This window comes from Apiospora marii, assembly GCF_038362585.1.
Source record: "Apiospora marii strain CBS 49790 chromosome Unknown utg000011l_segment0_segment0, whole genome shotgun sequence".
NCBI lineage: Eukaryota > Fungi > Ascomycota > Sordariomycetes > Amphisphaeriales > Apiosporaceae > Apiospora > Apiospora marii.
The window spans coordinates 74,757-98,933 of NW_027117382.1; the positions used below are offsets into that span (position 1 = coordinate 74,757).

General features: G+C 54.8%; 11 protein-coding genes across 11 annotated transcripts; 4 read left to right on the plus strand and 7 right to left on the minus strand.

The window, feature by feature from the left end:
• Positions 1 to 2: 2 nt before the first annotated feature.
• On the minus strand, positions 3 to 4,731 carry PG985_013058 (uncharacterized protein; the record flags this gene model as incomplete). Its single annotated transcript, XM_066832824.1, has 3 exons — positions 3 to 2,950; positions 3,197 to 3,625; positions 3,690 to 4,731. The coding sequence occupies 3 exons, from the start codon at positions 4,729 to 4,731 to the stop codon at positions 3 to 5; spliced, it is 4,419 nt and encodes a 1,472-aa protein (XP_066677564.1).
• A 479-nt stretch (positions 4,732 to 5,210) lies between these two features.
• Positions 5,211 to 6,948, minus strand: PG985_013059 (Major facilitator superfamily domain- general substrate transporter; the record flags this gene model as incomplete). The annotated part of the gene is made up of 2 exons (XM_066832825.1): positions 5,211 to 6,618; positions 6,686 to 6,948. 2 exons carry the CDS (start codon positions 6,946 to 6,948, stop codon positions 5,211 to 5,213), a joined length of 1,671 nt encoding a protein of 556 aa, XP_066677565.1.
• Positions 6,949 to 7,589: 641 nt separating this feature from the next.
• On the minus strand, positions 7,590 to 8,293 carry PG985_013060 (uncharacterized protein; the record flags this gene model as incomplete). The annotated part of the gene is made up of 2 exons (XM_066832826.1): positions 7,590 to 7,895; positions 7,976 to 8,293. 2 exons carry the CDS (start codon positions 8,291 to 8,293, stop codon positions 7,590 to 7,592), a joined length of 624 nt encoding a protein of 207 aa, XP_066677566.1.
• A 765-nt stretch (positions 8,294 to 9,058) lies between these two features.
• PG985_013061 (uncharacterized protein) lies at positions 9,059 to 10,271 on the minus strand (the record flags this gene model as incomplete). The annotated part of the gene is made up of 5 exons (XM_066832827.1): positions 9,059 to 9,238; positions 9,308 to 9,532; positions 9,595 to 9,719; positions 9,810 to 9,935; positions 10,037 to 10,271. The coding sequence occupies 5 exons, from the start codon at positions 10,269 to 10,271 to the stop codon at positions 9,059 to 9,061; spliced, it is 891 nt and encodes a 296-aa protein (XP_066677567.1).
• Positions 10,272 to 10,993: 722 nt separating this feature from the next.
• On the minus strand, positions 10,994 to 11,848 carry PG985_013062 (uncharacterized protein; the record flags this gene model as incomplete). The annotated part of the gene is made up of 2 exons (XM_066832828.1): positions 10,994 to 11,406; positions 11,650 to 11,848. 2 exons carry the CDS (start codon positions 11,846 to 11,848, stop codon positions 10,994 to 10,996), a joined length of 612 nt encoding a protein of 203 aa, XP_066677568.1.
• Positions 11,849 to 12,625: 777 nt separating this feature from the next.
• On the plus strand, positions 12,626 to 13,303 carry PG985_013063 (uncharacterized protein; the record flags this gene model as incomplete). The annotated part of the gene is made up of 3 exons (XM_066832829.1): positions 12,626 to 12,733; positions 12,812 to 12,910; positions 13,175 to 13,303. 3 exons carry the CDS (start codon positions 12,626 to 12,628, stop codon positions 13,301 to 13,303), a joined length of 336 nt encoding a protein of 111 aa, XP_066677569.1.
• Positions 13,304 to 13,888: 585 nt separating this feature from the next.
• Positions 13,889 to 14,563, minus strand: PG985_013064 (uncharacterized protein; the record flags this gene model as incomplete). The annotated part of the gene is made up of 1 exon (XM_066832830.1): positions 13,889 to 14,563. One exon carries the CDS (start codon positions 14,561 to 14,563, stop codon positions 13,889 to 13,891), a length of 675 nt encoding a protein of 224 aa, XP_066677570.1.
• Positions 14,564 to 14,883: 320 nt separating this feature from the next.
• On the plus strand, positions 14,884 to 17,693 carry PG985_013065 (uncharacterized protein; the record flags this gene model as incomplete). Its single annotated transcript, XM_066832831.1, has 3 exons — positions 14,884 to 15,747; positions 15,827 to 16,406; positions 16,477 to 17,693. 3 exons carry the CDS (start codon positions 14,884 to 14,886, stop codon positions 17,691 to 17,693), a joined length of 2,661 nt encoding a protein of 886 aa, XP_066677571.1.
• Positions 17,694 to 18,508: 815 nt separating this feature from the next.
• On the plus strand, positions 18,509 to 19,564 carry PG985_013066 (uncharacterized protein; the record flags this gene model as incomplete). The annotated part of the gene is made up of 1 exon (XM_066832832.1): positions 18,509 to 19,564. One exon carries the CDS (start codon positions 18,509 to 18,511, stop codon positions 19,562 to 19,564), a length of 1,056 nt encoding a protein of 351 aa, XP_066677572.1.
• A 158-nt stretch (positions 19,565 to 19,722) lies between these two features.
• Positions 19,723 to 21,088, plus strand: PG985_013067 (uncharacterized protein; the record flags this gene model as incomplete). Its single annotated transcript, XM_066832833.1, has 2 exons — positions 19,723 to 19,953; positions 20,012 to 21,088. 2 exons carry the CDS (start codon positions 19,723 to 19,725, stop codon positions 21,086 to 21,088), a joined length of 1,308 nt encoding a protein of 435 aa, XP_066677573.1.
• Positions 21,089 to 22,043: 955 nt separating this feature from the next.
• PG985_013068 (uncharacterized protein) lies at positions 22,044 to 23,753 on the minus strand (the record flags this gene model as incomplete). The annotated part of the gene is made up of 1 exon (XM_066832834.1): positions 22,044 to 23,753. One exon carries the CDS (start codon positions 23,751 to 23,753, stop codon positions 22,044 to 22,046), a length of 1,710 nt encoding a protein of 569 aa, XP_066677574.1.
• Between the last annotated feature and the right edge of the window lie 424 nt (positions 23,754 to 24,177).

Here is a 24,177-nt window from a genome sequence, read left to right on the forward strand (position 1 = left end):
TCTTATGAATTATCAGTATCAGCCGTCTTAGGAGGACTTCGTTTCCCTTGATCATCTTGCATCGCGAGCTGTTGTTCAATCTGTTGTAGAGACATAGTACCGCGAAACACTGATGGCCAGTCAGCGGCCAGAACATCAGGTTGCATCTGGTGGCTACGAGCCCGCTGAATAGCGGTCAGGCCTTGCGTGTCTTTCTTTCCGGTGTCAATGTTGGCATGGTTCAGGAGCAGCTCAACAGAATCTCCCTCGCCGAATATGACCGCGCCGTGTAAAGGGGTTGTCCCATCTTCGAGACCAAGGTTGGGATCAATGCCAGGGGTTTGGAGAAGCTTCTCAACATACCCATGCCTGCCGTACTTGACGGCGAGCCAGAGGGCTGTGCCAGCTTCTGTCTGCGTGTTGACGTCGGATCGACCGTCTGCAAGGAGCAAGTCTAGAAACCCGTCTTCTAAAAGACACTCTGCTGCAGCCATCAATGAGGTTTGGTGTTTTCGATTGAGCTTGTTGACCATCGTTCCGGCTCGAGATTCGTCCAAGGCAAGTAGTCGTAGCGCAAATGCCTCGTATTTGCTGTGGCGATCGTTGTACACCTTATTGTATACACGTTCGTACAGTTGATGGGCCCCGTGAATAGCCACATGAAAGGGGGTTTCCCCCATATCATCTTCTGTGTCTAGTTTCAACCCATAGTCTTTAACAAGCAAAGTTATACACTTCTCTGCGTGCAACCTCACCGCCCGAACGAGCAAATTTCCCTCGTGATTCAGGGTCTCGGTGGACGAACCTGGTAAGTCAAGAAGAAATCTCAGGATGATCTCGTTGTCGTGCGCTAATGCATTATTTAGAGGCGATTCTTTCGCCGGTAGGGACCACCAGCTGGCAGGAAAAGGTTCTGCACCGGACCGTAATAGAACTCCAATTGATTCCGTCGACCTCGCAGCACAGGCATGGATGAGTGCCGTGCTCCCCAAGTCATCTCGGAGGGAAATGTTAGCACCGCGGGATAGAAGCAATCCCAAGATCAGGTGATGACCGCAAGATGCGGCAAGTAAAAGGGGCGATCGCCCCTCGGCATCGACCAAGTCGATTAGGATTGATTCCTGGTCCAATAGTAAGGATACTACTTCTGGATGCCCACCCTTGGCAGCTAAACCCAGCGCAGTGTTCAAGTAGTCATCCCTTGCATTTATATTCAAGCGTTGCCGGTTGTCTTGTTCGAGTAGGACTGCCATGATGTCATGGCTCCCAATAGCTGCTGCTCGATGAAGTAAAGTGCCGTAATGCTCTAGAAACTTGAGCCAACCGGGTCCGGAACGGGAAAGAAACCAGCCCAGTGGCTCCTGGATGAGCTCTACTGGCCCGTTTTCGAGTGATCGTTGAGTGTGCAGCTGCCAGTTTACCGAAGCATAGTCCAAGAAAGAATCAAATAGGCAATCTTCGTCAAGAATAGGAAGAATACCCCAGTAATCCGGCTCTTTGAAGAAGTTCCTGCCCATGTATATCGTCCAGTTTCTGAGCCTTAGAACCCGGTTGAGATCTTCTCTCTGTGGTTTCAGCAAATTGAAAGATCCGTCTTGTTCGACTTCTCTGTTTTCAAGTCTCCAATTCGGAACATTGTAAGTCTGGCCACTCGCGTGGAGCTGAGGTTCCATCAATCTCCCCATTTCCTTCTTGATTGAACCAAGATACTTGATTAGCAGAAGGTACAGCCGGTCCAAATCTGCCTCACTATACCTCAAACTTCGAATGTTCCCTTTCCCAAATGGAAAAAGCGTTGCCGGGTCTGTGTCAAGTGGATCCCAGATGGATTTGAATCCCTTACGATGGGCTTCCATCCCATCAAAGACCCAGAAGTAAGTAGGCATTGCTTTGAGAGGTACGGGTAGTGGCTCGGCAGATTCTCTCTGTCTGTAATCCCCGTTCGTAAGCAGCCATACGCATGAGGCCATGAGTAGCTTCTGGCTAGCGCAAATGACCTCTTGCATGCTTGATAGAGATGGGCAAAAATGTTTCAAGCCGGAACTGAGGAGGTAGTCTTTAACAGATTGATGGATGAAAAAGAGCTTTTCCGATCCATCATCCTGGATTTTTCCTTCATACTTCGTCTCAGCTAGACCGCCGGAGATAACAGGAATTAGACGTTTCATCTGCTCAACGTTGTCGACATAGTAGTCGGTTGTCATCAACTCGCTGGCCGTCGTATACTCTGATTCAGGAATTATCGCCAAAGCCACGCGAAGTTCTTTAACCGTGAGAGGTCTTTCAGCAAAGCAGAGCCATTGAAAGAGTTTTAGCGACCAGTCACCTCTCTCATCAATCAACGACAGAGTTATTTCTTCGTAAAGCTTGAAGAGCGTTCTTGGGAGGACTCGAACTTTAGCCTGGATCTTCCGTAGGTTGTCGCCTTCGTTGTAGTGCCTCAGGGCCCGAGAGGTTACCAAGCGAACCCACTGAAAGCTACCATTGGCCAAATCTGCAATGCTCTTTACCAAGGGATCGACCATCGCCTTATCCTTCCTAGAGATGCCTCTCGTCAGCTCGCCGTATAGGTATTTCTTGATGTCGTCCGAATTTTCGTTCTCTGCAAAAATTTGAGTGTTGGTGCCCAAACCTGCTAAGCTGGGGTAATGTCTGCAGGAAAGGCAAAAGGCGAGACCGTGCGGCTGATCCTGTAAGTCCTCAAGAACCTGGTGGAAGTCTCTTACACATTCACGTATCTCATCGGTTTCGTTATCTGCGTCGTCCATGTTTGCGCGGCATTCATCGAGTGCGTCGACAAAAATCTGGACCGGACGAGACTGGGTGATCAGCGAAAGCGCCTTGTCAAATTTGGCCATTAATAGACCGACAGGCCAGGATCCTTTATCAAAAGTCCCCTGGGGATCGGATTGACGTGGTCGCTGTGTAAAATCCCAGCCTAAACCTTTCAAGTGGTCGGGACATTGTTCCGCTAATTGAAAGAGTAAAGATCTCAGTAGACCCTCGACTGAGTGTTGCAGAGGCGTCCCACCTGAATTGTCAAAAAAGAATGACAGTATCACTGTCATTGGCTCGCCCTTGGTGGATTCTTGGAACGTCGACAATGCATATTTCATCAACGTGCTTTTCCCTGTGCCTGGATGACCTAAAAGCCAAACCATTCCCCTCCGCTCTTGTACCCATGATTTGAATAGCGGATGTTCACATATCCATTCACATGTGGTTTTCGTTGGCTTTCGTATCCGCTCAAGTCGGGATGACATTCCCGGAAATTTCAGTACGGAGGCGTACCCCTGCACCAGTATCTCCTCCTCGTGTATCCGTTCCATCTCGTCAGTCTGGAAATTGTAGTTTGCATTTGTTGATGCTGGGATGAACTGCGGCGAACCTGTTCGATTTAGCTCTCTCCAGCATAGTTCAAGCTGTCCGCTAAGCCTCTGGTACCCGTCGTCGACGATGCTGGAGAACTTTGGCATCTTGGAATGATTCTGCGGTATCGGAAGGCAGGGGTAGCCGTCAATTTGAGCAGACGCCCACGGGACGACAATACCCTGTGCCATTGCACGCTCTTCGAAGAAACACCGCACGGAAATACGATTAGACCTTTTTATCCATTGTGAAAATGAATATTGAAGATCTTCCAAAACTACATTAATGGTAATGGCGTTAGGCTTTTGATTTCATTTCTGATATTTGAAAGGCCAACTTACTTTCAGAGCTTGGCTGGAGAACCTTTACTATTTTCTTGTTGGACCGCTTCCATCCAAGCGTCACCGCATCCACGATCCGAAGCATAACACTTGCGAGATCTGCCTGTCCTGACCCTTGGTGGGGAGTTCCCAAGAAGAAGAAACCTGCCACACGATGATGCAGCCCCTGGTGGGATGCGTCATACGCCTCGCGTGAGATGCATATGGCCTTCTTGGCAACGATTCCACCGAGGCTGTGCGCCACGATGAAGATGTTTACATTGTCACCAACGCCCTCCATGCTAAGCTTTGTGCCGACATCGGAGACAAATGTTAGCGCGTGGGTATGCAACGTGCCCTGACCGACGCCTCCAAGGAATTTGGCGACGTCTGCATCGTAGCCAAAAGTGAGTATCGTGGCGCGAGGCAGACTCCGAGGGAGAAGGTCTTTTGGCCAGAATGTGCCACCTGGATGATACCAGGTGCGAAAGGAATCGCCTGTTAAGCCGTGAAGGAAGATGATCCATAAATTGGACTCTGGTGGTCTGTGTACAACCCGTAGACCCCTGGTCGCTCCTTCCGGGAATAGCTGTAACTTCCGTAGTTCGCCTGCTGTTCCATCCTCATGGGGATCTGATATACCCATATCAAAACCCGGAGGCAGCGTCGGTTCGAACGCGCCTGCCTGCTCATTCTCCTCATCTCCTTTATTGTCAAGGTCATGTATAGGGGAATCCCGCTGTGGTAAGGGAGATGGTGGCTCGGTAATGGCATTTGCCTCGATCGTTTGCGGTGCTCGGATTCCTGAAGAGGTCGAAGGTCCTTCATCCGGGCCGGCGGGTCCCAGGCCTTCGCGGGACTTGGGACAATTTGAAGACGATTGCAAATCTGTTAATTGCTTCGTGCCCTTTTTCGACGTCCTCAACCCCTTCCACCAGATACTGAGCTTTCCACGTTGGCCCATGGCGGCGTAGCTCTTGTACTTGATGCGAGTATTATTTCTGTATTCCTTGAGAGGGGAAAGATCCAACATGACGATCAGGCTGCGAGAATTTGGAGTCATATTGACCTTCTGCACCTCCAATTGGTAGGCCTGGAAAATTTTCCCTCCGACCCGAGAACTGACCTGCCTTTGCCCACAAAGGTCAGCAAATACGGGCGTCGTTTTTTGACCAGTCTGAGTGGACAAAACCTACCTCTGTACGGTTACGTAATTCCACTGACACTGCAGAACCATATTCACCGAGAGTTTTGACAAACTACCAACGGAGTACAGTGAAATTGCCTGAGCAAGCCGGCTACATGTATTGATCCCGTGCTATGATGAAGCGGCCTTATTATGCAAGATAGATTGGAGCGCTCGAGAGACCAGAATAGTTGCTATCTTAATGGCACAGCGATAACTATCACCGTGGGGCATGGGAACATGCGATGCTGTCGGTTATCTATATAACCTTGTTCACCTTTATACTGAAAACGCCATTCTTATTGAGCATAGAATGATAGGATAGTCAAGCGTCCTCTTTGGAAAATAGTCTGGTGTTAGTGCGGAGCTTCCTCGTCCGCCCTCTTCACCTTCTCCTTCAACCTGTGATCGGAAGTGACTGTAGTACGTAGTGAGATCTCCCGCTCGAAGAATATCAAAAAGAGCCCTAGCGCATTAAACGCCAGACATACTTCCCACACCACCTGTAGTGCACCTTGATAAGCGTTGATCACTTCCTCCTGGACCCCCGGGGCCAGTGACATGATGTAATCCGCAGAGACATGGGTGTACGCATCCCCACCCGACAGAACCCCCCGCACCCGCGAGTCGGAGACGGAGCGCAGCCTGGAGCTCATCTGACTGTTGAAAATGGCGGCCGGAATCGCAATGCCCCAGACATTCCCCAGGGCCCGCATAAAAGCCCAGGTCGAGGTGGCCGCCGCAACAAGTTGGGGCGGGTGGCTCGCCTGGACCGACGGGAGCATGGTGGTGAGAAGACATCCACCGCCGATGCCGGCAATTATTTGGTATACCACGACTTTCGCCAGTGAGGATTTGGCGTTGAAGTCGATGTACAGACCCGAGTACAAGGTGGAGATGGCGAAGCCGAAGATGTGAATTGGTTTGTACTTGCCGTACCGCGCAAGGACTTGACCCGATACGATGGCGGCTGGGATCCCGATCAGGATGGTTGGCAGCAGCAAGACTCCCGACCGGGAGACCGAGGCTAGCGTCACGGCTTGAAAGTAGACGGGGAGGAAGTAAACCCTCCACATGGTGAGCATCGACTGCAGGAATGTACACACGAGGCCGACGGTGCTGGTCCGGTTGCCAAACATGCGCGGGGGTATGGTGGGTTCGACGCAGAACTGGGAGGACTTGTACAGGAAGAACAACCCAACCCCGGCAAAACCCATGACGAGCGGCACGATGATTCGATAGTCACTCCACTCGTAGCGCGTGTTGGCCCACGAGAGCGCGATGAGAATCGAGACCACAGAAGCCACCAGGACCAAGTTGCCCGCCCAGTCTATCCGGTGCAGCTTCTCTTGCAGGGACAGCCGCTTGACAAACACGATCTGCAGGAAGAAGAACTGCGCCAGTAGCGTCACGCCGCCCACCGGGAGATTCAGCCAAAACACCCACCGCCAGCTCGAGTACTGGGCAATGACACCCCCCACGGGCGGGCCCACGGCCGTGCCCAGGCCGAAGACGGCGTAGATGACGCCGATGTACTTGCCCCGCTCGCGCAGGGAGACGAGGTCGGTGACGATGAGCTGGGTCAGGGCGTTGATGCCGGCGCCCCCGAGGCCCTGGACCAGGCGGCCGGCGATGAGCATGGCCGTGGACGTGGCGCCACCGCTGAGGCCGGAGCCGAGGACGAAGAGAGCGACGGCGGTCATGGTGGGCCAGCGTCGGCCCAGGACTTGGGACAGTTGACCCCAGAGGGGGAGGAAGGCAGTTCTGTGTGGTCATGTTAGTGCTCGACCTCAGGGGGTTGGAAGTCGAGTTGAGGAGAGTTTCTACCTACGAGGTAAGTAGGTAGCCATTGATGACCCAGACGTAGTTGTCTCCGGCGTGCAGGCCGGAAGTGATGAGGGGCAGGGCAGACGAGATTATAGTCGAGTCCAGTCCAACCAGGAACGTGGCAATGGAGAGGGGCGGGAAGATGGCCCAGAACCTCCAGCCTTTCGCGGCCGGCTGCGTGGTTAGCAAAGGCGGCCGAGGAGATGTAGGCTGTTGGCCAGTGGCCGGCGGGGATGTTTCCGATGCTTCCCTGCTTCGTTGAGACATTGTCATAGTGAGATTTAGTGTCAATGGTTTATGAAAAAGAAGTAGAGATAGGATACCTTCTTAGTTTGGTGCAGTTTGAATCGAGACGACGGAAGGGCAAGACACGAAAACATTACAGATATACCCTCACGAATAATGCTTACGATACCAGGACACCTACTATTTCTCCTAGAAGGTAAGGGCAACCCCTTTTCAACACAATTACAAATTAAAGCGATAAACGTACCTCGGCTCATGCAGATGTTAGCGGAAGTAGTACAATCAAGATGGCTGGGGCCAAGTGGTTCATCCCGGTAGGCAACGGTGATAAGTTGCTTTCCCCGTGTCGGCCGGTTCGGATCGCCGAATCGTTTTACCCAACGCCGGCAATCACTCCCTTGCATCTACGCCTAATGCAAGTCCGTTGACAGCGGTGTCTTCTGTTCACCATACCTGTCCCTATTGGCGTCACAAATCTTCGGCCAAGAGAGGACCAAGTCACTAAAAGAATTCATGTTTGAAACTTCGAGAGATTATAAGTCGATTGAATGCTCTTGTATTGTAAAACGGAATATTTAGCTTGTTCAATAAATGACTGGCCCATACCCTTCAGTCTTGGCTTTCTTACGAGCCAGGGGACCATGGACCTAAAGCTACAGATACTACAAGCCCTCTTTGCTTTCCTCAGCTATACCATACTTCGCCCCCTCCGCTGGACCTGCCGGAAAGGCAGTCGACAGGTCGTTCATCTCGGTCCAGGATGGATAAGTAGACTTCCCGTCCTCGTCCAAGTTGACCACCTTACCGCCATCCACGTGCTTCTCGACCCAGCCCAGCGTGGCAACCGTGTGGACCAAGTTGACGTACGGCCCCTCGGTAGCCTGCAGCGCCTGGAATTCGGGGTCCGAGTTCACCTTGCTCAGTTCCGCAAAGGTGCGGAAGTAGAACTCGACAGTCAGATCGTGATCCTGAGAGGGGATGTTGTCGTCAGTAAGGGGGTTGGTTGAATGTAGCAACTAGGAGGGATGCGGCATAGGATAGCACTCACGTCAACTGTCCAGCCGCGGTTGTTGCGGCGGTTCATTTCCTCAAGGGCGTTGCGGTACCCAATCGGCGTGAACACCTTGTGCCATGCAACATCAATGTTAGTCGTAACCCCCAAGGCCATAGGCTGTCGTGGAAAAAGTGTCCTCGGGAGCTGGCTCACCTGCTGATACATCTCGATGCCGTTCTTGGCATGAAGGGCGGCGGCCTTGGCCAAGTACTCGCGGGCGAACGTTTCGCGCTCTTCGGCGCTGCTGGCCTGGTTGCGGTAGACTTGGAGCGTCAGACGCAAGAGGCGGCCTGGGGATGGCATTGTTGGCATTTTGAAGAATGTTGGCAGACAAAGTCTTTCACTGAATCTGGCCGGGAAGAGGCAAGAACGGCTTTGGAACAGGACAAGAGTGTCGATTCATCATTCCAAGATAGAAAACATCGGTAGATCAGTCAGAGTTATACCATGATAACAGGAGAGATAGCATCTTTCCTCGGCGATGTTGAGATCAAACCGGCCGAATCATGCCAGGGATGTGTCTCAGCCAATCAGACCATCGCCGAATTTATCTCCTTGATGGCGATGGCGCTGATTTTCGTACAGTACTTCCCGTGGATAAAATAACAGGCTAGTTTATCCAATCGGGTATTCCGTTCAACGGAATAAACGTTATGCCACTAGGACCAATTGATCCTTGGTATGTATAGTACAGCATAATCTGGTGGGAGCAGCGTTCTCGCCATCAAGGGGATAGGCTTGCATCGGGTTGGTTGGTGCTGGGTGGCCCGAGACAATCTCAATCTATCAAGGGCCAGTCAACGGCATCTTAAGTCCGTCTAAACTCCATCGTCGCCGAACTCCATCGGCGTGCAGAGGCAACCCTGATCAACGCCGAACAGAAAGTTGGGAAAGGATGTCTCGGTTCATAATTTGGACAAGGGCCATTCTATTGCATAAGTTAATCGCGGTTTTACTGTTCTATTCAACTAGATAAGAAGCTCCCGATCGGCCCAAATAGCAGTCTTTATCATCAAACGTGTCAACTTGTGCTACTACGTCGAAGCCAGGGCTACCAAGACTAAGTAACTGCACATCCTAGGGATGCCAACCTGGAACCCAAGTGTCCGAGTCCAGCGGGTCGTTCACCGCTCTGTGTGTGGTATCCCAGTCCTGCCAGACCGCGCGGTCTCGTGCCCAATCCTGTATCGCCTCGAAATCTCTACACACGTGATCACCTGCAATTTTGGGTTTGTAGGCCTGATGTGCCTCCGACCACTACGCTTTTGTCAGTTGCGTCTCATCGGGGTGACAAAGAGGAGATCATGCAGATCTAGATATACTAACTAGTACCACACGAGACAGGTCAGTACTTAAATTGCGGTTACGAAGTAGGGGGAAAGGTAAGGGCTGCTGACCCTGAAATGGAATCACGGCCAAGTCGGCGTGGCAAAGCGTGGACTGGCGTAGTGAGTCGATGCAGTGCATCATGTGATCGTTCCTCCACTCGGTCAGGTTTTCCATCGTGAACTGGGGATAATACTCTGGGAAGAGCTGCTTTCGAAGCCAGTTCTGGTATTGTCGTCGTTGTCGTTAGCATGCAGCACCCCAGACAAGAAGCATCGGGAACTCACGAGGCAGTGCAGGTCATGGAACACGCTCATGCTGACGAGATATCGGTCTTCGGGGTCGTGGGGAAGCGGCTGCGTCTTCTCGGGGAGCCGGCTGGCGTCGTCTCGGGATATGGCTACGACGCCCACTATAGCAACGGTGCGAACGGAACTCGCTGTGCTCAGCCACCCGTTCTGGTGCCAAGGAAGGTATTAATGTATGCAAGCAGTCTACTCACTTGAGAACAGGTCGTTCCAAGCCGCGTCCACCTCGGGCGATGGTGCGGCTTCGTATTTGGTTCGGTTCTCACCCAGCCCCAGGGTAAACTGGCGGTATTCGTACTGGATCAAGTGATTTGCCGGACCTGGGGGAGATTTCATCAAACAGACGGATCGTTAGCCACGGGCCGCCCCACGGGCTTCTTTTTGCGCACGGGATTGATAGAGGATAGCGACTCCCACTTACTGTAAGGAGCGGGGGCATATCGCGTTTGCTGGACCCGCAGCTGGTGGTCCAGGTAGAGAGAAGAGCAGATGGATACAACAGCGAGCGCCCACGGCAGAGCTACGACCCAGAAGGGTCTGCAGCCAGAGACGTGGGATCTCCGGACGGGTGCCTCGGAGATGAGCCCTTGGGTGTCTGCCCCTTCGGCTCCTGTCAATGCTTCGTCTTCTTTCGAGTATCGAATCTTGTCCATCATACTTGCGTCCGCTGGAGAATGGAGTAGAGGAAATATGCTCAGGGTTCTCACTGAATAACAGCTGGTTCCTGTATTTTATCTCGCCCAGTATGTTCAACGTCAGTAGTACCAGCGAGAATGACAACGAGCCAGGACACAGGCACAGCAGTCCTGCCGAGGAAGCCGCCCGTAATTTACATTGGGAAGTCGGGCATGAGTTTGAGGCTTGCTTTAGTCTGGTACCACACGGGACGTGACCGCTGCAGCATTCCGGGTGTGGGGGTCATGTGCACCTATTAGGTGCATGGCATTGAGCACGCCATCGCCGAGACAAAGCTGCGTGCGGCAACACACCCAATCTCAACGCACCCGACCTTGCTTTTTATGCTGTGGCTGCGGTCAGAAGACCGTCGGTGAAACAACGGGAAGCACCTCTCGAGTGCCGCGAGTGACACAACTGGCTATCAATATACGAAATTCGGGGAACCGAGTACCGTGACGAATGTATCTCAGAAGGTACTGTCCAAGCACGTCAATCTCTCGTCATAAATGATCTACGACTCCTACAATCGGTGCAGAAATCTACGGGTGGGTCGGAGGGCACGACCAATACGGAAGAAGAAAGAGGACAATCCCAGTAAACATGATTTCAAGCGTAATGTCGTGCTGCAGCTAAATCCAACTTGGTTCTGGCATCTGGACTCTGTACACAGACCCATGGGAAAACCCCCGCTCCAAACGGCTCATGGAGGAACGACCTCGCCGGTGGCATCGAGCTTGTGATGGAGGATCTCCTTGACCGGGCCACGGTACCCATGGGCCTCTGTCCACTGCATGATGCGGTCAAAGTCGCGACATCGGTGTGGCGTCCTGTACTCGTCCAAAACCGAGTTCAAGGCAATATCCGCGCTGCACATGACCTCTTGCCGGATCCAGTTGATGCAGTGAGGCGCGTGGGTCTGGGAGAGGTCCTCGGTGATGCCTTGATCCCGGGCGGTGCCATCCAATGCAAGTCTCACTGCTTCCAAGCAGTGCAAGGTGTGAAACATGCTCACTTGGTAGACCGAGTGAGTCGCATCCAGCGCCGAGGGCACCGTAATGACCCCGGGCGGGGCCAGAGGACTGTCGTGGGGGATGGACACCAGTCCTTGTGCGGCTGCCGCAAGTGATCAGTACAACTTTGCCGAAGTGCTTGGAGTGGGAGAGAAGCTTGTTTGTACTGGGGAAGAGACTCCGCCAATAAGTGAAGTTGTGGACTCTGGCGTCCAGGTCCTCCTTGCGGAAGATCATTTCGAAATCGGCCGAGTGGCTGAACTCCAGCAAGGAGTCATCTAGTATTACCCACGTCAGCCAGGCACGAATCCGGCCATACCATATTGGCATCTCTCGCGACACTTACAAGATCCCGGCTTGTGGGCCGTGTCGGTTGGGCAGCCAGGACGCTTGACCAGTGAGAAGAGCAAGGCAATCTCGATCGCTTGTAGAATCACAAACGGGAGGGCGAATAACAGAGTTCTCGGGATGCTGAAACAGGTGCCTCTTGCATGCGCAGCACCGTCTTCGCCGGTTGGGACGGCACGGTACTGATTGGAGAACATGACGATGCAGTAGGCGAGCTGGAATGCAGGAGAGTGTGCGGGATAGGGGGAATAGGTGGACGAGGTCTAGAATGCAGAGACTCTCTAACAGAGAAAAGGGCACGCTCAATAGATGGGGGAATTGCTAGCCATATCGGATTATATAGCCGAGTTGGCATAGGAACATAGAAGAACCGGTCAAGACCTTAATTACACCATGCTGAAGGACCGCCCTGGCGGAGGAATGTTTCGGATGCCTGGACCGGTGTGATGCCGGGAAAGAGCAAGATGTCTGCGAAATGTGATTGTCTTCGAGTCTACTGGCATTAAAGTTCAAATGATGCATCATGCAAGTTGCACAAGTCGTGTCACGATATACGTGTCAACTCACCGGCCTGGATTCACCGCTTTAGATGAAGCTGCGCCGGCGATCACATTCTCAAAGCAGATACTCACCACATCCCGTGGATCGTGATCGGATCAGCCGAGCAGGCAGGTATAGCACAACGCTTCGAGAGAAAGCTGTGTGGGTTAGCATTTTCGTCGCGACCACCATCCATCCCGCCGAGACCTTTGACCATCGAAAGTATTCCCGTATACCGTCCTGGGCACGACACACGTCTCACGGCTGCTCCGACCATAAAAGGGGCAAGGAAACGTTCTCGTCTCTGGAACAGGCTCGCAACACATCCCCACATTCTCCCCTGATCATCAATCGCTTCGCTTATGATTCATTGACTCTACCATAAGCACTCCGTACTTACACTGATTGGACTGAGCTCTCCCCAGGCAGTAGTCATGGCCCCTCGACCTCTCATTTTCTTCACGGTGCTGATGGCTACCACTGCCATAGCATATCCTCTGGCAGCCCGAGATGCGCTGGACACCAGAGACAATGCGGCCAAGGTACGACACCGACAAGACCCAGTGGCCGACATGGCCTTGAAGGGCTTCACTAACCCACTTCGATTTACTTGCCTTTAGGAGGCCTCTGTTACCCCCGACATCGTTTTTGACTACGGTGGCGATTCACAAGCGCTTGACGCCAGAGACGGCAATGCCGATGGAGCTATTACGGCTACGGTACGACACCGACAAGACCCAGTGGCCGACACGGCCTTGAAGGGCTTCACTAACCCACTTCGATTTACTTGCCTTTAGGAGGCCTCTGTTACCCCCGACATCGTTTTTGACTACGGTGGCGATTCACAAGCGCTTGACGCCAGAGACGGCAATGCCGATTAAGCCATTACGGCCAAGGTACGACTTTGACATGACATAGAGACTGAAATAGTCTAGACGGAGTTTTCTAATTGATTTCATTTCCTTTCTCTTCTTTGCGGTTAGGACGCTTCTGTAGCCGACGACGACGAGGCCACTCCCGACCTCGTGTTTGTCGCCTGGGGCGAGACCCCTCCGACAGTCCGAGACGGCAATGCTGATGGGGCCATGGCGGCCAAGGTGCGGCATCGATAGGATAAAGGGACTGGCAGGGCCTTCAAGGACTCCACTAATGCACTTTTAGGGCGCTTCCACGGGCCACGACGAGGAGGAGCCTATCCCCGACGTCTTCTTCTACGACTGGGGTCGCTAGGCTGCCCTGTGGAATCTCGGTCGGCCCGTCTACTTGTCACCACCATCCAGCCGGTGGCTATCCGAAGACGGGCTCAGTACATCCAAGGAGGACCCTCAGACATAGGGAGGGGGCCGCAGCCGTGACCTCTGCCTACAGCTACTGTGCTTTTCTTTTTCCTTTCACCGAGTATCTCCAAGCGTGGAGCCTGAATACATGTTCATGGACACAGGAAGCGCTTGGGAGGGGGAGAATATGACATGTCGTTCGTTGTCCAGCAATGTCGTTCATCCCGTCATTATGATAGCGGGAATCACAATCCTTTTACTATTACCATGAAAGAACAATCGAGTCCACAACTCTTGCCGATGCCCGTTTCGCTGGAGATTTGCCTTCTGCGATAATGACTTGTAACCGTGGCCTTCATGCGTCGGCTTTGGTGGACAAAGTGTAATCACAGCGCAGTCTATCAGTGGCCGCTCAGGATCTCATTGGGAAAGTGAAGCAGCGTCTTTTCCAACCATACATCTAGCCGTGCCGAACTCGCGAAGCACGAATTCCACTCGCTCCTCGGTACGTCCCAACCCGCAAGGCAGGACGACGTAGCGCACCTGTGCCTCCTCGAGCACCTGGCAGAACACCTCGTGCGTCTTGGCCCACTCGTCTCTCCCGGTGGGCATCAACCGGACCCCGTCGTCCGTCAGCCAGTCGACGCCGGCCTCGCAGACCACGACCAGCGACGCGGCCATGCGGTCGCGCATGTCTTGCCAATTGGCGGACCCAATCAGAGCCCGCGCCGCCTCCGGGCCGACGTACTGCCAGGCGTAGACGACGGGGTCAATGGCCGAGCGGTCCGAAATCAGCCAGGGGTGGGATTTCGTAGAGTCCGACACTATCGCCGCCTTGCGTTCTGCGTCGGCCTGTGCCGCGAGGATCAGCCGCTGCAGCTCCAGTGCCCGTGTCGGCGAGTCTCGGATGTCTTGGGCGGTGTAGTGGTGCTCCCGCAGCACGGCACGGGCGACTTCGCGGATCACGATGGGTTTGGGAAGCGAGGACGAAGAAGAGTCTTGGCGGAAATGAGCTTCCAGGGCATCGACGAGCGTGGACTTTCCGGTGCTCTGAGCACCGATGATGTAGATAATTGGTGGTGGTGGTGACTGCATGTCGGAATTGGAAGTAGTGGCGGGAATTGATTTGTTTGTGGTGGGGATATCAGAAGGGGTTCCACGATAGACGCGAAGAAAGCAAAGATCAAGAAACTGCTGAATGCTGCGTCAAAAGCTGGATGTCCCCTCATTGGGGGGCCTCCTGCATGAGAGCTGATGCAGGCTACCGTAGCAAACAGAAAGAAATACCTGCACATCGAATGAAAAGGCCGGCACATCCAGGGGTAGAATTGCCCAAATGCAACCTCAATCTTGATGCATCTTGCATCTTCAACTTCAACTTTCGCCACATCAGAACTGAATAAAAATCAAACATAATGGCACCAAAGGTCCCAAAGCTGAGCTCATTCGAGCACACTCTGCTGGACCAGGTGACTCTGGATGATCGCGACTGGGAGTTTGGCGTCCCCAACTTGCCAAGCACCCAGCTTCTGAACGAGAAGGGCCTCGTGAAGACGCTCGTCCTGGCAACAAACGGCCCCGCGCAGTCGCTGACGCTCAAGCTCACAGCGCACGAGGAGAGCCGCGTGACCAAGACCCACCCGTTGGACAAGTTCCTCCTCTTGTCCATGGCCGACTTCCGCGCCCCACCCGGCTTGAAGCCCGAAGGCGGAGGCACCAAGCCGTCCACCCCGCGCGAGTACGCCGACTACGCCGTCCGTCTTCTGCGGGCCGGCATCACGCTGCAGGGGGTCGCCTACCGCTTCTACGGCCACAGCAACAGCCAGCTCAAGTCGCGCACCTGCTTCCTGTTCGCCGCGCCCCCGGGGCAGATCAGCCGGATGGTCGAGTCGCTGGGCGAGTTCGGCCGGATGAAGACGGTCGCCAAGAAGGCCAAGCGCATCGGGCTCCTCTTCTCGACCGCGCACGCCGCGCTGGGGGTCGAGGAGCGGCGGTGCCAGGACATTCCGGATATAGAGTCGAACGACTACGTCTTCACCGACGGCTGCGGGCTGATGGCCCCGCGTTTTGCTCAGGATGTGGCGCGGCGGCTGCGGCTCACGTTCCGCGACCGACGGTACTCGCCCTCGGTGTTCCAGATACGCTACCGGGGTTACAAGGGGGTCGTCACGGTCGATCCGACGATGCGGGATGGGCCCACGTGGCTTCGGCTCCGTAAGTCCATGAAGAAGTTCAGTGGAGGGGAGGACTTGGCCTTTTCCGTTGTCGACTACTCCAAGGTATGTATACTGGAATCGATGTAGCAAATGTAGCAAGCGTGTCTGTGAAAAGGTTCGTATCTAATGATGATACTCTTAGCCATACGCGTTTGGGCATCTAAACGACGAGGTCGTGGTGCTTTTGCATTCCCTCGGCATCTCCACCAAAACCTTACTGCGCAAGCAGCATGAGCACCTGGCCTTCCTCGCCGAAGCCATCCGGACCCCGCAACAGGCTTTCCGGTTTCTGTGCTACGTCGGCCGGCCCGAGATGGCTGAGCGGGTGCTCCTGGACTCGCTTGAAACCATACAGCCACAGATCAAGGCCCTCGTGCACGCCGAGTACGACAAGATGCTCAACAAGCGCGACGAGCAAAAGTGCCGGATCCTCGTGCCGCAGTCGCGGCTCTTGTTTGGCGTCTGCGATGCCTGGGGCGTCTTGAAGGAGGGCGAGTGCGCCGTCAAGGTCACGCTGGACGGTGACGGGCTGCCGTACGCGCTCAAGAATGCCGAGGTCCTCGTGACGCGGAACCCGTGTCTGCACCCCGGGGACCTGCAGAAGTTTAGAGTGGTGCAGCATGATGCACTGTCCCATCTCGCCGACTGCATCGTCTTCCCTACCTGCGGCAGGCGGCCTTCTGCTGACATGATGTCCGGTAGTGATCTGGATGGAGATACGTGTATGTGGCTGGTACATTCAAGCTCTGTTGGAGAGTGACTATTGCTGACATACTTTCACTTTCATTATAGTCTTCGTGTGTTGGGATCCCGAACTAGTCCCTTCTCGGTTATCCCAGCCAGCCGAGTATCCGGGCGCTAGAGAGCCAATGAAATTCAACCCCATCACCGACGACGACAGGTTGGTGTACTTCGCCAGGTACACGAATGCCTCGCTGGGCAGGGTCAAGAACCTGTACCTGGACTGGGCGCGCGTCAAGGGCCCCATGGCCTCCGAATGCCAGGAGCTCAACCGCCTGTTTTCCCAATGCGTGGACGGAAACCGGATCAAAGTCCCACCACGGCTGGAAAAGGCGCCCCAACCAACACCAGAAACTCCCAAGTTTATCCTGGACGAACTGCATGAAACTGCCATAGCCACGATTTCGCAGGACCGCACTAGTTCAGTTGATGTGGAGGCACTCGGCTTCGACGCTCTGGAGCTCCTGCTCTGCCGCGACAATATTGCCGTATCCGAGTTCGAGTTGGTAAAGCTGGTGGCAATATGGTGTCGCAAGCACAACGCATCTCTGGTCGACTTTCTGCCCTACTTTGACCTCAACGTCCTGACGGCAGAAGAGAAGAACTGGATCCTGGCGTACTTGCCTGCTCTACAGGGAATGCCGAATCTGGTTCTGAACGCCCTGTGTACCTCGAGCATCTTGGCGGATCATGAGCTATCTCCCTTCAGGTTGAACGACCACCGCCTCGGCTGGAAAAGGGTGTACGACTCCTCACAGGACCGACTGGGCACCTTCCTCGACACCGCCGCCAAGACCCTGGAACTGTTCCACAAGAAGCTCGTCGTCCTCCGCGTGGACGAGCGACTGGCCCTGGCCATCTACGTGCCCCGCAAGATCGAGAAGTCGAAGGACTGCCTGGTCGACGACGGCGTGCGCGTTTTTGCCTTCCCCCAATCCAAGGATCCCGGAACATCTAGCCGCCTTTCGCTCCCTACCAAGGTGGGCTACCGCCTCTACTGCGACGACAACCTCCTCCAGCTGTTCGAGGGCCAGCGCGCCAACACCTGGATCTTCATCGGGCGCGGCGCCTCGGACGACGCGGCGTACCGCAATACGGAGGATAAGGGGGATCGCCGGCGCAGGAGACAGGCCACGCTGGATGCAGGACAGAAGTTCGACTGCCGAGTCAGTGTGGCGCTGAATAAGTTCAGTCAGGGGCTCCAAAGGCACATTGGGAGGGTGAACCGCAATGGAGTACTCGCCGCAGTAAGTTCCCCCATGGAATGATTACCCCAGTGGCGTAGATTTGGCTAAGCCCAGCTAAACATGATCAGGAGATCTACGTCATCAGCAACCGTGATGTCAAGTCCATAGTGTTACATATGAACCAATTAACCAACCAGCGTACCGCTGGTTGGTTAGTATTATCCTTATCGCCGATTCGATACTAGTTAATTAATAAAACGGTTAATTAAAAGGGCGTTAGTTAGTTAACGGTTAGTTAGTTCGTATCTCGTGATAATTTTTAATATTATAGTCCGTACGGAAGCCTTATTTTTGACGGTAATGCCGACAAGGTTTTATTTTTAACGGTAACGCCGGTAAGGCTTTATTTTCGAGTGTGATATCGGCGAAGCCGGCGAAGCCAAATTTAATTATAGTAAATAGTAATAGATGGTAATATATAGTGATGTAATATGGTAGTAATGAGTTCGAGATGGCTCGAGGGATAATAACTCGAGGGATGGCTCGGGAGATAGAACTCGAAACTCCGAGATTAGGTCCGAAAAGGTTAGTAACCCTATATTATAAAATTATCGATAAGACTATCGATAAACTTTCGGAATAACGATATTCCATCGGACCGGCCTCCAGCTTTATAGGACCGGCCCTTAACACTATAAAAATATCGTAAAATCGGGGATATTCCGGCTTTAATCTAACTATATCAACTATATTAATTAGTTAATAACTAAAAAGATTAAATAATTAATTGGCAGCATTTTCCAGCAGGCCGTAATTAATTAATTAATAGAGAGCTGCTGGTTGGTTGGTTGAATATAAGGTTGAAATGGTTGGTTCGTCTGCAACACTGCAAGTCCATGAAGACCCTGGACTTGTGGCTGCACTACATCGAGACAGAGGAGGTTCTCCCGCTGTTTGACAAAGATCCGAAAGAGTACTCGGTACTAAGTCTGCAGAATTTGGACTGGTCAGATGTGCCTGCTCACATCCGCAAACTGACCCAAGACGGAGACTTGTCGGTACTTGACCAGATCGACTCCGCGGCACAGTTGTCCGAGGCGTTCCAATGGCTGCACGAGCACGGCTGTACCTCTAGTGTCCTGGAAGGTTATGACTTCATCCTGTCACAAATCGGCGACCAGGGCACTGGTCCCGACGATACGATTGAGTGGCGCATGGACGTCTTGCTGGGTCACCTCCAGATCGCCCCCTTTCTCGCTGCCAAACTCACGAAACTCGACTCCTGGAGCGACCGCACCCTGTCCGCGGCCATGGCTGATAAGCTGCAGAACCACGGATTGGAAATCCTCCGAGCCCTCGTGCTCACCGTCAACGAGGCGGCCGAGCTTGTCATCCCACCCTTCGAGGCCGCGCTGGCGCGGCTGCACTCTCTTTCGTTCGACAGTTTCGCCGAACTTGTTGAACTCTGTGCATTGACAGTACAGTCACCGGAGCTGGCGATGGACATGCTGCTCCAGTGCCTTGAGCGAGAGGCTGCGCGGCTTCTGTATGGTCGGCCTGCCGTCGTCGCGCACTTCACCCACAACATCATCGCCGTCGCCCTGGACCACGTCGCCGAAGCCAAAGAGCAGAAAATCGCGAGGGAGGACCTGCTGAACCTGAAAGCCGTCCAGGGAGAAGATGGTCGGGTGAACGGGTACCCCGTGGTCGAAGTCGCGTTCCGAATCGACGCCAAGGGCGCGCCCGAGACCTCGGCGCACGTTCGGTTCACGGCCGCGTCGCCGCCATCGAACCGGCCCATCGCCAAGCTGGCGTCGATCGACGGGCTCGTGTTCCAGAGCCAGCCCGGCTTGGCCAGGGTGCAGTGCTTCCACCCGCTTCCCCCTTTCTGGAGCAGTGTTCCTGGACGCTCACGCATTGCGGGTCGTTCGTCACGGCCAAGACCATGCTGACGGCCGTGCGTTCGTTCGCCGATCTGTACGATGACGTCTGTGCCGTTGCGGAAAGGCTTCTAGGGTTGGAGACTAGTCCTGACTGTAGTAACACCGCGGTCGACGAAGTTTTAGACTTGGATGGCACCCCGAGCGGAGGAACGCTGAACGCCAGCCAGATGGAGGCAGTCCACGCGGCTCTGACGCATCCGCTGGTTTCGATCTGGGGCCCCCCAGGAACTGGAAAGACGCAGACCATTGTGGAGATCATACTCGGTCTTCAGAAGAAATTTCCGGAAGGGAGAATCCTGGTTACGGCCCCTACCCACAATGCGGTCGATAACGTGATGAGGCGGTACCTGGATGTCAGAGGCAAAGAGGGCCCGACGGCTTTGCGAGTGTCAACCGAAGTAAGTTCTCCATTATCTCTACTCTATGGGAAAAACTGTTAACTAACGACCCTTAAAGGTGCGCAAAGTGGCGGAGGATCTAAGAAAGTACACCTTGGACGGCATGGCCGGCGCCGAGATTTACAGCATCCACAAAGTGATGCGCGAAGCCAAGAAGCGCATCCGGGGCTGCCAAATCGCCTTTACGACCTGTATCGGCGCCGGCATCGGCCTCCTAAGACCCGAAGACTTCGAGCTCGTCATCATCGACGAGGCCTCGCAGCAGACCGAACCGGCCTCTCTCGTGCCCCTGACCAAAGGCTGCCAGCGAGCCGTTCTGGTGGGCGACCACGTCCAGCTCCGCCCGACGGTGCAGCCGGTGACGGCGGCGCTCGGGTATGACGTCTCGCTGTTCGAGCGCCTGTACACACGATCCGATGGCATCGGCGACAGCAGCGTCAAGACGTGCATGCTAGATACGCAGTACCGCATGCACCCATCTGTCTGCGAGTTCAGCTCCCAGGAGTTCTACCGAGGCGAACTGCGCACCGGTATCTCGGCGCAAGACCGGCCTCTTGCTCCATCCGCCTTCCCGTGGCCCAAGACGCAGGGTGGCGCGGACGTTGCCCGTACCCTCTTTATCGAGTGCGCCGGGCGCGAGGACCTGGGCCAGAAGTCGAAACGCAACCGCGGCCAGGCGGATCTGTGTCGAAGGGTCTGTCAGCTACTGTTGGACGTCTCGCCAACCGCCGCCGCTTCCACCGACAAGAAATCGACGAAGCAGTCCATCGCCGTCCTGACGCCCTACACGGCGCAGATGACCCTGCTCAAGTCCACGGCGCTGGCGGGGCTCGGAGGCGACAACAGCACACTCGAGGTGTCCAGCATCGACGGGTTCCAGGGCCGCGAGGCCGACATCGTCGTCTTCGTGACGGTGCGGTGCAACGAGCACGGCGAGATCGGGTTTCTCCGGGACCTGCGGCGGATGAACGTCGCGCTCACGCGGGCGCGAGCCGGGCTCATCGTCTTGGGGAACCAGGCCACCCTCACGGGGGCAGCGGTGGCGGAGGAACAGAATGAAGAAGCGGGTGCGGGGGTGATGTGGAAGAGGCTGTTGGGATCGCTGAGGAGGGTGGAAGTGGTGGTACCGGAATGAAAACGAGAGAGGCTGGGTATTCCCTTATCAGGGAGCCTCCTGCATGAGGTCGAGGAAGCTGCAGCAGCGAGGGAATTTCGCAGTCACTGGCCGTTATCAAGCTTTAGCTTTCAGAGCTAGATGGGACCTTCCCTTTCCGCCTCCATAATGTAGCTGAGCTGTTTACTTGGCACCCACCTCGGCACCCACGTTCTGAGATGAGCGGGTCCATCCAATGCAAGGAAGGATCAAATCACACAGAGCCTCTCAAACTTTGGTAGGCCATCCTTCGGTGCCCTTTCCAACTCTCTAGGTGTGGGCAGGCTTTTAATGCTTTTGAGCTATAGGCGAGGTTGTCATTTATGACGTACATCAGCGGGAACCAAACGTTTACGGAAGGTTCCAATGCTTGAGATGAGAGACTTTCGGCGTTTATTCCTTCCCGAAGTTGATACTCTCTTGAGCCGTGACGTAGCCGCTGAGTAAAAATAAGGAGTAGAGGAGAGTTGATTCAATGTTTATTCCACGTGATCCTAATGTCAAGAGGGATGGAGTAACCGCTTATTTAAGAAATTTCCATTATTCCCTCCTAAGACATTATATTAATTCTAAGAGGAGTAAACGTTAGTTTCCGGTGTTCGCGCCGGCCTCAACCGGGCCGAAAACCGGTCCTCCGATAGCGACCTGGTCGGTTACGAGACCAATAGGACCACTGTCCGTCTTCAACGCCATGGGCCTCCGGGCGGAAGACCATAGGTCTACATGGACTGTGGGGTCGCTAACATTATAAAGCGGACGAATGTATTAGGGGAAAGCTAGCATATTCAGAGCAAGACTACCGCGGAGCGCAGATCGCTACCGCCAAGCAGCCCTCGCGGGCTCGCTTCTGATAAAGAATTGAAACCCCGCGCCGCCGAGCGCCGAACTACAAAGCCATAGGAGTTTCACGAAACAGTGGCCAGTAGTCCGTACTTGTTTATCGGCTCATCTCAAACCACTCGCTCACGGCCAACACCGCCATGGGCGTCCCCGGCCAGGCTTCCGCCCCCGCCGCCCGCAGGAGGTCCATCGTGTCCGTCCCCGGCCGCCAGCCGCGCGCGTAAACGAAGGTCAGGCGCCGGGCGGCCCGCTCCGCCGGGGTCATCTGCCCGCTGAAGTACCGGGCCTCGCCCGTGGGGTGGTGGTGCCCGGGCGCCTCGTACACGACGTCCCAGTGCAGCGGGCACGATCTCTCTATGCCTATTTCCTCGTCAAAAGGGAGGCGGACTTTGAAACTCAGGCGCGCGGACCGCAGCGACGGCATCCTGGTCAGGGCGCGGGCCCAGGCCGCCAGGAGCGGCTCCATCGTGGCCTCGTTGGGTACGTGGCGGGGATTGGCGGGCCCAAAGACCCCCTGGGGTCCGTCCACCGGCTTGCGGTTCCAGTAGGGAACCTCTGAGGAAGTATTGCCGTAGGCTCGCAGGTCGAAAGGGTCCGGCCTGCCGTAGCTCGCTGCTTGGTCGTAATCGCCATTATCTTTGAAGGCGGGCGGCATGTCCCAGGGATCTGTGGCGGGGTCGCGCGGGGGCTCCCCGAAGCTGCTGCTGGTCTCGCCTTTGCGGAGAAAGTACCACCCTCCAGCTGGGGTACATATTTCGAACTGGACGTCCAGGCATTGCAGGTTGGGCCACTCTGGTAGGTTAGGGTCCTCCTCGTCGGCCGAAGGCCAGAACAGGGACTCGTCGAAGACACCGCGCGCGGTGAAGCTGGTCAGTCGCTGCGACCATGCGCGCAGAGTAGCGCTGAGTACGTCGTGTGTTAGCGGATACACGTAGTTGGGCATGGCCACGGTAAATTGGTCCAAGTCTTCGTCCTCGATGCCAAATTGCAGCCCGGCATGCTCTATCCGTAGCGTCTGATCCGAGTACCGAGCCAACGCGCGGGCCAAATTTTGGCGATCGTTTCTCAGGACGCCGGGGAAGATCAGGTCCGTCCCATCCAGCGCCAGAATCAGTGCGACCAGATCGGGCATCCGCGCTGCTATCGCCACCTGCACACCTGGATCCGGTCTCCGCTCCCAGAGCCCAAACGACAGGTAGCGCACCGAATGGAGCATGGGCAGCTCGTCCGCCCCGGGCAGCGCGAGGCGCAGGTAAATCTGGCGATACCAGTTTAGCCCCCCAGGCTCAACCGGATCCTCGGCTTCGGCAGCTTGAGAGAGAAACTCGAAGAGGCTTTCACCAGGGAGTGGGTAGGTTCGCATTTGGCGCCTAGTCCGGTGGACCACGTCGTGAAAATAGAGCTGCACGTTCTTCGCGCCCTCGCGCCATGGCTCGCTATGCAGCAGGCCAAAGAAGCGCCGCACCTGTAGCCCAAACGCTTGGCTCATCGCTTTTCTTTCGGTCGGCCGCTCGTGGCGCTCGGGCGGCAGCTTGTCGATCGGAGGCAGGAAAACGGCGAAGTACAGCTCCTGCAGATGGGCCAAGCGGCACCCGCGGAGGTACTGCGCACAGTGTTCGAGGTCGTCGTTGGTGATGTGCAGACGCCGCCAGGTACGACGTTCGACGGCGTCGAGGAAGTGGGCGGAGATGGTGGCATATGGCGTTATGGCGGGCGGTCGCCGGAGCGCAGGTAGATTTTGGCTATCGCGGCCCCCGGGTAAAAAGGAGACGATCCTGTTCACGACTTCGAGCGGCAACCTCTGCATGGTAATGGAATGCAATGTGAGAAACGAGAAGTTGGGGCTGGGTTGGAGGAGAATACCAAGGGGGAAAGCAGTAAAATACACCACCTACGAGGGTTGTTCAGACAACCTGTAAACGTGGTCTATGCTGAAACGAAAAATTAATTGACCGTCGTTTTATTATTCAAATCAAGTATATACAATGTTCGAACAAAGTATATACTTTGAACTTCATGCCTAGGAAGGAGGGAGCATCCAACGTGAGGTTCGCTTGCCAGAGCTTGCTTCGCGGAACTCGAAAAACAAGAGGCGGGTCGTGTGGGTCGATGCCTTGTGTTACAATTAGGTCGATCACCGAGAGCGAGCTCATCAGGTCGGCATGACGGGAGGAAACTATGCCGGCGCCTCCTGGGTACTAGTATAGCTAGACTACGAGGGTCTTAGAGCA